Raw genomic sequence first — 11721 nt, 5'->3', positions numbered from 1 at the left:
TCGTAGCTAACGTTATTTGGTAAACAACGAAATGCTAACAGGAGGAACTAGTCCTCCTCTCTCATTAGCTCTTTCTGGGTTTTTTTTCTTCACATTTTGAAGGTTTGCCAGTAACACAGATTTAAGGAGGCAATGGGAAGCTGCAGTAAGAAGGGAGGGTTTTGTTGCTACAGTCGTCTCAGCTCTGTAATGAACATTTTAAACCAGAGGACTTTAACAGGACCAGCTTAGAGATGATGTGACCCCACCTGTCTTCAACTTCCCATCTCATCTCCAAAGAGGAGTTGTTTTTTTACTGCAGTGTGAGACCGTGAGCACAGGGGATGCAATCTCCATAGCTCTGCACTCTGTCCTCTCACATCTGAACAATAAAAACACCTATGCCAGAATGCTTTTCATAGACTTCAGCTTAGCATTCAATACAGTCATCCCCTCTAAGTTCATTATAAAACTCACAGACCTAGGCATCAGTTCCCACATGTGTAACAGGCTACTGGACTTCCTGACCGGCTGGCCTCAACATGTACGGCTGGATAATCAATGTTCATCCGCCATCACCATTAACATTGGTGTACCACAGGGCTGTGTATTGAGTCCCTTACTCTATTCCCTCTTTACCTATGACTGTAGACCTGCCAACATGTCAAATGTCATCATTAAGTTTGCAGATGACACCACGGTGATCGGCCTCATCAAAGACTGCTTATGAAGAGGAGATAAATCTTCTTGCTGAGTGGTGCGATATCAACAACCTACTTAACACTGAGAAGACCAAGGAGCTCATTGTGGATTTCAGGAAGGATGCTGATCCACATCCACCCATTTACATCAAAGGGACAGCAGTGGAGTGTGTTAATAGCTTCAAGTTCCTGGGAGTTCACGTCTCCGCGGACCTTACCTGGACAACAAGCTGCACCAAGCTGGTCAAGAAGGCTCATCAATGCCTCTTCTTCTTGAGGATTCTGAAGAACCACCTTGCACCAGACATCCTGGTGAATTTCTACTGCTGCAGCATAGAGAGCATTCTGACCACCTGCATTACAGTCTGGTATGGGAACTGCTCCGCTTCAGACCGGAAGGCATTGCAAAGGGTAGTGAAAGCCGCCCAGCGCATAGTGGGAGCACCACTCCCTGCCGTAGAGGACATCCATGGGAAGCGTTGTCTCAATGGGGACTGGGAGAATCATCAAAGACTCCAGTCACCCAGCATACAGACTTTTCACCCTCCCGCCCTCTGGCAGGCACTAGAGGAGCCTCAGGACTAGAACCACCAGACTCCGGAACAGTTTCTCTCCTACAGCTGTTAGACTCCTGAACTCTGCCTCCTGACACTCATTAGTAATTATGGACTGAAGACATACACATGCACACACACACGCACACACCCACACACACACACACATACACCCACATACATACACACACATATCATCAATAATCTTGAATTGAACAATACATACACATCGCATCAATATTGTATATTGTCTACCCACAATAACATTGTATACTGTACATACACTTGTAAATACATTTGTACATTTCTGCTCACATCTGTATGTTTTTAGATCAACATATATATTATATTTACAACTTGCTTAATCTAATCCAATCTAATCTAATCTAATATTAACCATAATGGATTTATGACAGCAATAAAAGCAAAACAACATCAGAGGTGGTGGATACTTTTTATAGGCACTGTAACAAATGTTGCTTATTTGTCAAAAAAAGAGAAAAAAAGTACATTTAAGAACAATACACCCAAACATATAAAAGTAACTACTGTTTAGTCAGAATCTTTTGACATGGAAAAAACAACATTGTTATGAGCCTGTCATTGGTTCTGAGGGCCTTGGACAAAAATAAATGAGCATTTTAGCTGTCAGACTTGCAGTTTACTACCACATAATGATGCAGTTTATAGTAAACTAATTTTTTGTTGCTCCATAATCTATAAAAATATCAATTTTTTGAACAAACGTGAGTTTAATTTGTTTTCCTTGAAGAATTGAACAAAAGTGTGAGATGTTGGCAGATGCTGAATCACAAATAACTGAAATGTTCCCCAAACTTTTTAAAAAAACATTTCATTATTAATGGATTGTAACAATGATGAATGTGTGTTGTATTGAAGACTGGTGTATTATGTAACATTGGTGTAATATGTAACATTCAAGTGCTCTTGTTACTGTAGAATTGTAGACTGAATACTGGTCTGATTGAATTTATTTTTGCTGGCTTCTGGCCTTCTAAAAGTCTTTCTGTTTTCAAAAATTGCTCACTGATTGATTATATTGAAGGCAAGTGTTCAGATGTCATGCCACTGAATGCTGAAATGTTCAACATTCTTCAAACTACTGTAGATGAAACCCTGCTATGATGTAAAAAATCAGCCAGAACCTGGATGGTTTTTGAGGGACCTTGGTAAGGATTTCAGTAGTGGTGTACATTATTTAATATAGGTCTGATACCAAGTAAAAAAGGTCCATTGGTATCGCCGATATTGATACCAATATTGATACCAATATTGATACTTTAATTATTTAAAGTTGATGCATCATCATATTGCAAAATCTGAATGAAGATTCACAACCTTTAAGTTTTTTTTTTTTTTTTTTTTCCATTAGACTGTCAATGCATTAAAGTCTAGGACAGATTCTTGGGTTGTAAATACAGAAACATGACACTCTTCTTCCTATCAGCTATTTTATGCCATTGCTGAGCTTGTTGAGTGAGCCAGACTTTGAGTCACGTGATCTTATATCAGTACAACATCAAAGCACAAGAGGGGGTAGGAGGAACAAAGTGTGCCTACTCTGTCGTACTGTGACTAAAGCAGCAGTTTGAAGCAGCAAGACATACACAAACAGTATGGAAAGCCAGCAAAACTACAACAGCCCATACTGAAAAAATGAAACTAAAATATTGATACTATTACAATGAAATCAGTCAATATCAATACTAATGTTAAATTCTTTATTATAGATATTTGGATCGATCTGCCCACAAAATGTATGATTTCAAAATTTTGCATACAATCTTCAAAAAAAGATAGGCATATCTGGGATCGAATGCAGAAGCTAAAAGCTAGTGTTTGTTGTATTTTCATGTAACAGAAAAATACTGTGAAGGTCATTAATAAATTCTGTCTATTTGGCAACAGACATTTAAATTGATTGGTGTTTGTTTTAGGCTCTTGAGTCAGCATCATTACAGAACCAAGTTCAGAGACGTAATTTTAATTTAATATAAAAGGTTTAAGCCTAAGAAACCAAGGTCTAAAATGTACCTTCTGAAGAAAATGATTGTGAAATATCTTTGTGTTCATGCAGCCAACAATGATACAGTCTAAGTAAGATGCTTAAATGAAGAATAATGGGAAAAGTTTGTCTCAGATAGAAAAGTCAGCTGAACCATTAAAAGGTCTGGAACCAGGAAAATTACAGTCAAATTTTAACAACTCAGAAATAATATTACAGCAAAATCTTCTTTTGTCTGCTTACTTCTCTAGGGGCTGTCCCATTAACCAAACTCACATGACAGATTTGGCGATTGTTCTACACTGGATGCACTCCCTGATGCAACCTGGGTTTTAACCTGCAGTCTCAGGCTTACAAGACTGCAGTGGTGACCCCTGAGCTATCACAGCCCCCTTAGTAATATTACAGCAAAGACTGCCAAAACTAAACACTTCTAAATATACAGACCAATGTAACACTAAATCATTGTTAGCTTGGACCAGTCACAAAAATTCTAAATAGACAACTATTTCTGTTATTACATACAAGTGAGGTAAGTATCAGCTCCTTGGATATATACATATATCCTATTAGATTCTACCATTCAGTCTTTAATAATCAAACTGTATTATTGATTTATCAATGAAGATTCAGAACAATGTTTTGTTTTTATATTAGAGTTGATGTTCTGAAAACTGTTAATTTAGTTTCTTGCACATCAGAATCATCTAAAGCAAGAGTCTAACTGATTCAGCCAAAAGTGATCATCCTAAAACAAGTACATGAATGAAACACAATGTCTAAACTGAGCTCAGCTTCATATTAAGTTCCTTCTTCTGGTTTTCTTCTCTTCCATCCCCATATTTTAAGCTTTGACTCTTTGCTGGTGACCATGTTTAGAAAAACAAACAAACAGTGTTCACTGAGTTATATCTTCATGCCAAGCTTGGCTTTCTGTAAAAAAGACACATCACAAAAGTTAAAAAACATTCCCCTACCCCCCAAACAACATCAGTTATACAACCAAAAATGTTACTAACTCAGTATTTAACCTACAATACTATAGATTGTTGTTCAATCCTAATTGCTGTCAATATTTCAAGTGTCTGCCTGATTGTATTTGAATACTGTCATGCAGAACTTACATTCTATTCAACATGTCTTCTTCCTATGAGTCAGCATAAACTATGTTCAAATATATGCTGGATCATTTTTAAGTCTCTTGGTGTTATCATGGTTGTCTTCCAGTCAGAGGTTCGATCCCCACCTTTGCATGTGTTATAGTGTGCTTGTGCAAAACACCATAAGAGACCTGCACAAATCCTTCTTGATTTGAACCCGAGTGATGTTTTGTTATTAGACTTCTGTGCTACCCATGGGCCCTCCATAATAAACACCATGTTCAAGCATACATTGGTCCATAAAGGCCCCCACATACTCGGGCATACTTCACTCGCGGAGGTCTGTGCGTACTTGAAGTGGACTCAATGTGGACTCGAAACGGATGGCTGCTGGACATGTCTGCGCAAAGATAAATTTTTATGATCACGTACGCATACTTGGTGTCGCACAATAAACTGCCCGTCGAGAAACAGTGTTCACATCGAACTGTTTTGTATGCGACACCAACCAGTCTCAGGTGAAAACTGGCGCCAAGGATGCGCAGTGCGACTGCCACTTTCTATGCAGCACTGACAGGTGTGCAGTGGCTGCCCTGGTGGTGAAAAAACAACTTAGTCAATCCAAACGAATATGGAGGGTGACCTGGGACACTGGGTAGAGATCTCTGTCAGCTTACCTTTAGGAAATTTTTAAATGTCCAGGATGCAGTTGGGAATTCGGAATCCAAATGGGGCATGTTCAAGGCCTCAGGTCACTGCTGATTGTCACAGTGGGAATTAGAGGACCTACTGGTGTGATGAAGGCTTTCAAGCTGAATAAGGAGGTTTGTAGGGTTTGACAGTTCTGTAGGACTCCTGAAGCAGTTAACAGGTAAAGGATGGCCAAATGGCAGATAGGAATTTAGAGAGGCCACAGAAAGGTACTTTCTGTTGGGTTCAAAAAAGTCTTGGCAAACCATTTGACAGCTTGGAATTGGAATACAAGCTCTGTGGGGCAAGGAACTGCTGACCCAGATTGGAGATGTTGTCAGATGATGGGAGGAATACTTTGAGGAACTCCTTAATCTGGTCACCATGTCTACCTGTAAGTCTAAAAATTCAAGGATAGTTGAGTTTATTAACTTGGCAGAAGTCAACAAGGTGGTTAAAAAGTTTCCCATTGGTAGGGTGCCAGGAGTAAAGAAAAATTCCCCTTAAATGGCTTTGGATATTATAGGGCCGTCATGGTTGGCATGTTGTACGGACAACCCCTGCAGAGTGGCATTGACTGATCCCTGTTTTGAAAAATGAGGACCAAAGATTGTATTCCAACCATCAAGGGATAACACTTCTCTCACCAGAAAAATACAATCCAGGGTTTTGGAAAAGAGGCTCCAAGTGATTGGCAAACCGTGAATCCATGAGGAACAGAGTGGCTTTTGTTCAGGTCGTGGACCAGTGGACCAAATCTTCACCCTTGCAGTGTTTCTCTCATTCAGTCTACGTGTTTTGTGAATCTGGAGAAGGCTTACAACCATGTTCACCAAGACATTCAGTGGTGGGTACTGAGGAACTATGGGGTTCCAGGATCACTTTTATTCTTGTATAATCTAAACAAGATTTCAACAAATTTGAGCTCATTTCCAGTGCAGGTTTGACTTGGTAAGGACAAGCCTTTTGGCTCTGATTTTTTTTGCAGTGTTCATAGACAGGACTTTGAGGCACAGTTGCATAGAAGGTATCAGGTTTGGGAGCCTTGGAGTCTCATCTCTGCTTTCCTTTATTTTTTTTTAAAATATACCTAATTTAGTTTCCTCCTAGAATTTTGTCTGTTTTTACCCTGAGTAAAAGTTTACAGATGCTTTTCAAAATAACTGCTAAAGGGATCTAATGCATAAGTGATTTTGCTGACTAGAGCTATGAGTATTTTATAAAGCTTTTTCTGTCCCTGTAATTATGTAATGTTGAAAAAGCCTCACTTTGGTTAGAATCTCGTTTCTAACCCAACAAGAATTTGTTAAATTTTATTCTTCTGTCATGCATATTGCTAACACAATGCAAGTCATAAGCATCAAACTTGAAACTTGGCAACAATTGCCTACATTCCTCAGCTAGTAATTCAGTCGTATTATTCTTTATTTTAAAATGATCAACAGCTTTATTCTATGTATAAGAAGGCAATAAAAAGATCTCATTGTTTTGTTACACTTTTTGAATTTTAAATTAGGGGAAATAAACTTACAATGCCAGAAGCTTGTTTTGGTTTGACATTGTAGGAAGCCTTCTCCTTGGCTTGTCGAAAGCTATCTTCTGCTGCTTTTAACCTGAAGGACAAGAACATCTTAACTGAACACTGTAATACAATTATGTACAGTAAATCTCAAAGCCACACACATTATCACAGTCCTCCGGGATCAGAGGAGGACTGTGATCCCGAATGTTTAAGTTTAAGATCCTGGTTCTTAAACTTAAACAACTTAAACATTGTTTAAGTTTAGAAACTTTGATTTGGTGAAAACCTGAAAAACAAGTATAATTTATCTTTCTTTGTGACACAACACCATAAACATCAACTCATGTAAACTAACACTAAAGATATGAATGCATATTCAGATGCAATCTGACCAAGGCTGGGGTATAAAAAATGTTGGACTGTATTTCGAAACTGTTCATTAATATAAGCATTTCTTGTGTTTTTGTGAACGAATCCCAGCAATTGTCAGAAGGGGGGGGAGACGGAGGCAAACCCAGAATGCAGACTCATCGTTAAAAAGAAAGAAGACTATTTATCAACTTAAATAAACAAACAAAACAAAAGGCTGGTGTGGCAGCAAAGAAAAACAAATACAAAATACAAAAACAAGGCCAGTTAAAACAAGGCGAGGCAAGGCAAGGCAAGAAACAAACAAACATGGCATAAGGACGGAATGGAATGGAATGACCTAGTGAGGAATGAAGAAAAAGAGACCAGTTTTAAAGGCAGAGGGAGAGATGTCAATTGGTTTCAGCTGTGGACATGAAGAGGAGCAGATGAGGTGGGCGTGGCAGGCGTGACCGAAAAGTTACTGGGGAGGAGTGACTAGTGGCAAGACTTGAACACAGAAACCCAAAAGACAAAGCAAAACAAGAACTACAAAAAACACCAAACAAAGAACAAAAACCCCGAAACACCAGAAACTATGACAGCAATGCTTATATAAAAGACTGAATACTGACTCCACCTTTTGTGAATTATTTTATTTACTCAACAGTATGCTTTGGCTGATAGAAGGAAAACTGAAGAAATAAATAATCAAGGATAAGCAACAGAATGAAAAGTGGCTGTGGAGCAGTGTGTGATGTTATACCTCTCCTTAAGAAGAACCTTGTTTTCTCTTTTCCATTGGTCCTTGAAATCAGAGGAAAACTCATGCCAGATACAGAAGAATGTGTTGGGTGAAATTTCCTTTTCTCCTGTCTTGGGTTTCACTGAGAAGAACACTGTGAGCTCCAGAAACCTGACATAACCAAACGGCACAATCACTTTTCTTTTCATTTGCTAGAATGCTAGTTCTTTAATTCAGGCTGTTTTTGATACAGTGGTTTTTACTACAGTGTTGTAGCCTTTTGAACCAGTTTTTTCACATATTATTCTGCTAGACATACTTTTTTGCATAATTGTTGATTGATTGAATTGATGCAAGAATCCCAATGATGATATGCACTACTCCACTACTCGTCATATTGGAATTTTATGTTGAAATAAAACAAGGCTTTACAAAACAATATACTATAGGTGAACATCTAAAAATATAAGAAACTCTTCAGTACTGCTCGTCTGTGCAGTCAGTGAATGTTAAACAGCAGAAAGAAACAGATAGGGGAATTTGGTCTTACAGTTTGTGAGTACTGCCAAGTTGTGTATCCAGGATCTCCAGCTCACTTTTAGCTTAAAAAGAAAGAACAGGTCAAAGGGTTAGGACAACAGATTAAATATGAGACTGAACTTTAATTTACTGTCAAAATCCTTCAGCCAAATAATCTAATCAAAAAATTTTACAACCCCAATATTGAAAAAAGCTTTGATGTTGAATACTATGTAAATCAGAATGGACTGCTTTGCAAATCTAATAAACCCATATTTTATTCACAATAGAACATAGTAAATGTTGAAACCAAGTACAAAGTGTAATTTTAATTTTGACGGGGACTGGCTATTATGTCAATATGTACTATGTACCTTGGGTCTTACCCAGTGACACTGGAGATACGCACCACCTCCCCAGGTATGGAGGACCAAAAGCGAAATAATCAAAATAAAATCAGAAAAATATATATTTTGCTTTTGTCTTTTTCTTTACACATGCGTTTCCGTCAAGTAATGTTTATATTTTGCTTTTACCTTTTCCTTACACATGCGTTTCCGTCAAGTAATGTTTATATTTTGCTTTTACCTTTTCCTTACACATGCATTTTCCTCAAGTAATGTTTATATTTTGCTTTTGCCTTTTCCTTACACATTTCCACCTCCTCTTTAATCACTGTGTGCATTTCTGCCTCAGTATGCAAATGAGGAGGCTGTCTTCTTGGTCCAGCTCCTCTCCTATTGGTCAATAAGCAGGAAGGAGCAAGATCCATGTGCAGATCGGTTGTTAATACCTGCGCTCTCAGCCGTTTCAGGAAAACGCCTCATTTGAGAGGAAGTGAAGTCTAGCAGAGATTTCTCAGACAGCTGCAGAAGAGTTAATGCACGTTGCTAGCTTAGCTGACAGCAATACAGTCAATGATAATTATTTATTGTTTCCCTTTCCAAACCCCCAGAGCCCAGAGGATGCGCACTTTAATACCGCTCGCGGGGGCGCGCCCGATCGCATTTCGGCACAACACCGTCCGTCCCTCTTTCAAATGGTATCAGTTCGGTACGCCTTTATCCCCACCTGTAGCTGACATGCTCTGGCAGTGGCTGGTTAGTCGCTTTTTTGCCTCCACCCTAAAATCTGACCATATTTTCTCCACCTCGGCCCCAGTCCTCTCTGTCCCACTCACTCAATTAACAGTGATAACAACATGCTGCCGCTCACAACGCTTCCTTTTATTTGTCACGTCTTACAGCCGATCAATGTTATTTCATGGTTACAAGGCAATCAGAGAGAAAAGAGCGAAGAAGCTAAATTTCACCTAGGCAGAACTTGATATGCTGGTCAATGAATGGGAGAACAGAAAAAATATAAGTTTTGGGAGCCGCAGTCGTGGCGTGATGTTTGATGTTTAAGAATGAGTATTTTGGGTGTTTTTGTGTTCCCTAGATCTCAAATTATACCATATTACACATGCCAAATTTTGAATTTTCTCAATGAGAAGACTGGGCAAAAGAGAGTCCTCCTGCCCTGGCAGGACATTTACAGCTGGACACACCTTGGATTTCTGGAGCAAGCGGAAGATTATGGGTTTTTTTTTTTTGAATGTCAGTCGTGGATATTAAAAATGTTTCCATAATTGGATTTTTAACAGGATTTCTGCTTTTTTGGGCTTGGTGGTTTCCTGGCGTTTCGTGAAATTCGGAAGACACATAGCAGCTGTTTTGGGCCAAGGTTGCCTGGTCTGTGTGAAGGAATGGGCCAAGCAGTACAACACTCAGACTCAGTTGCTTTGCGAACAGAGGTGAATGGACCTTAGAACTCACTGGCTGAATGGAATCGACCTTGGAGAAGTTTCTGACTCAGCTGTTTGGATTCACCATTGAGATGTACCAGTAAGACTTTTAAGGCTGACTTGATCTGGCTCCACTGAGTCGACCTTGGAAGGCTGGCTATCTCAAAGTTCTTCTGGATGTTATGTAAACTTGACATTCTCTGCCAATCAGCCCCCGCCCCAGGACACCTGCAGACACCTCTTTTTATTTGTCACGCCACGACTGCGGCTCCCAAACTTATATTTTTTCTGTTCCTCACCAGCATATCAAGTTCTGCCTCTGTGAAATTTAGCTTCTTTGCTCTTTTCTCCGTGGTTGCCTTGGTAACCACGAAATAACATTTCACGTCATACAGCTGATCAATGTTACTTCATGGTTACCAATGCAACCGTGGCAAAAAGACGAAGAAGCTAAATTTCACCGAGGCAGAACTTGATATGCTGGTCAATGAGGTGGAGAACAGAAAAAAATATAAGTAAGGAAAAGGCAAAAGCAAAACATAAACATTACTTGATGGAAAGCATGTGTAAGGAAAAGGCAAAAGCAAAATATATATATTTCTGCTTTTATTTTTTGATTATGTTGCTTTTGGTCCTCTATACCCAGGACCCTGAACAGAAAAGTGGTTAAAAAATGGACGGATGGATGAATTTGATGGCAGCAACACATCTCAAATAAGATGGGGCATGGGCAACAAAAAACTGTAAAAGTAAGTGGTACAAATAAATGAAAATATACTCAAAAAAACAGTGACTCGTTTCTTGACATTAAATGTTTATTAAATAAGCCTCTAAATTCTATCAAGCCCAAGTGCCTCTGTGTTTACAGTAATTATGTTATTAAACACATGCATAAAGTTGGAAATGCCTCAGCCTCAGAAGTGCGCTCATAGCAGATTTGTGCTCACAGTTCATTTAATTAATTTACAATAATAGTCTATATTTCAGGTACAATAAGTGGTGTCTTACATTATTGGAAGCGAGGCAATCGGCAGTCATCCTTTTCTTTACTCCCACTTTATTGTCTAACCTTTTTGTTATTTCTGCGGGTATTCTCTTCTCTGACAACTGCAGCTTCACATACCACAATTGCTAAAGGAAAGTGTGCCAAATACTTTTTTATGACCCACTACTTTATTTGGGAGTGTCTATGTCTCACATTCCATGAAATTCCTAATTTTTCTGCATCTAGACATGATTTTTGATCATGCAGACAGGACAATCACATACACAGTACATATTTACATTGATTCGCATGTTTAAAATGGATGTGCGTCAGAGGAGATGTTTAGTGTCAAATTTTTTCCATACACTAACTTTAAGCATGAAAGCTTCCTATTTCATAACTGAGGCCCCAAGTACTGAACTGGGTTGCCTGCAGTCTAGACCTCTCATCAAAAGAAAAAAATGGTGCATAATCAAACAAAAACTCCAATTGAACAGTTAGGATCCAACATCAAACAAGAATGAGACAACATTCCCCTTTCAAAAACTCAAGCATTTGGTCTGACATTTACAGACTTATGTTAAAAAAGAAAGAATGCTTCACAGTGGTAAACATGGCTGTTGTGAAAGGTGAAAATGGTGGAAACAAGACGAGTCACAAACCTGACCCAGTGAGACCTCACAGTGAGGAAACTCAGGCCCTATCTGGTCAGGAGGGGGAGAGCAACCCTCCATATCAAGATAACATCACCCAGCCTGCTGTGACC

At 39.0% G+C, this 11721-nt stretch overlaps 1 protein-coding gene across 1 annotated transcript in view; it reads right to left on the bottom strand.

Annotated features, from left to right (window-relative positions):
• Positions 1 to 1674: 1674 nt before the first annotated feature.
• fmn2b (formin 2b) overlaps positions 1675 to 11721 on the bottom strand; it is a 53187-nt gene continuing 43140 nt past the window's right edge. Inside the window, exons 11-14 of the mRNA XM_037981375.1 lie at positions 8216 to 8267; positions 7687 to 7836; positions 6582 to 6663; positions 1675 to 4193 (exon numbers count right to left, since the gene is read on the bottom strand). Coding sequence (XP_037837303.1) covers positions 4167 to 4193; positions 6582 to 6663; positions 7687 to 7836; positions 8216 to 8267 — 311 coding nt within the window. The 3' untranslated portion in view covers positions 1675 to 4166. The remainder of the gene's footprint in view (positions 4194 to 6581; positions 6664 to 7686; positions 7837 to 8215; positions 8268 to 11721) is intronic.

The sequence above is a fragment of the Kryptolebias marmoratus genome, linkage group LG2, assembly GCF_001649575.2.
Source record: "Kryptolebias marmoratus isolate JLee-2015 linkage group LG2, ASM164957v2, whole genome shotgun sequence".
Classification (NCBI taxonomy): Eukaryota; Metazoa; Chordata; class Actinopteri; order Cyprinodontiformes; family Rivulidae; genus Kryptolebias; species Kryptolebias marmoratus.
The sequence above is the reverse complement of the archived record's forward strand: the minus strand, read 5'-3'. Positions and strand labels throughout refer to the sequence as shown.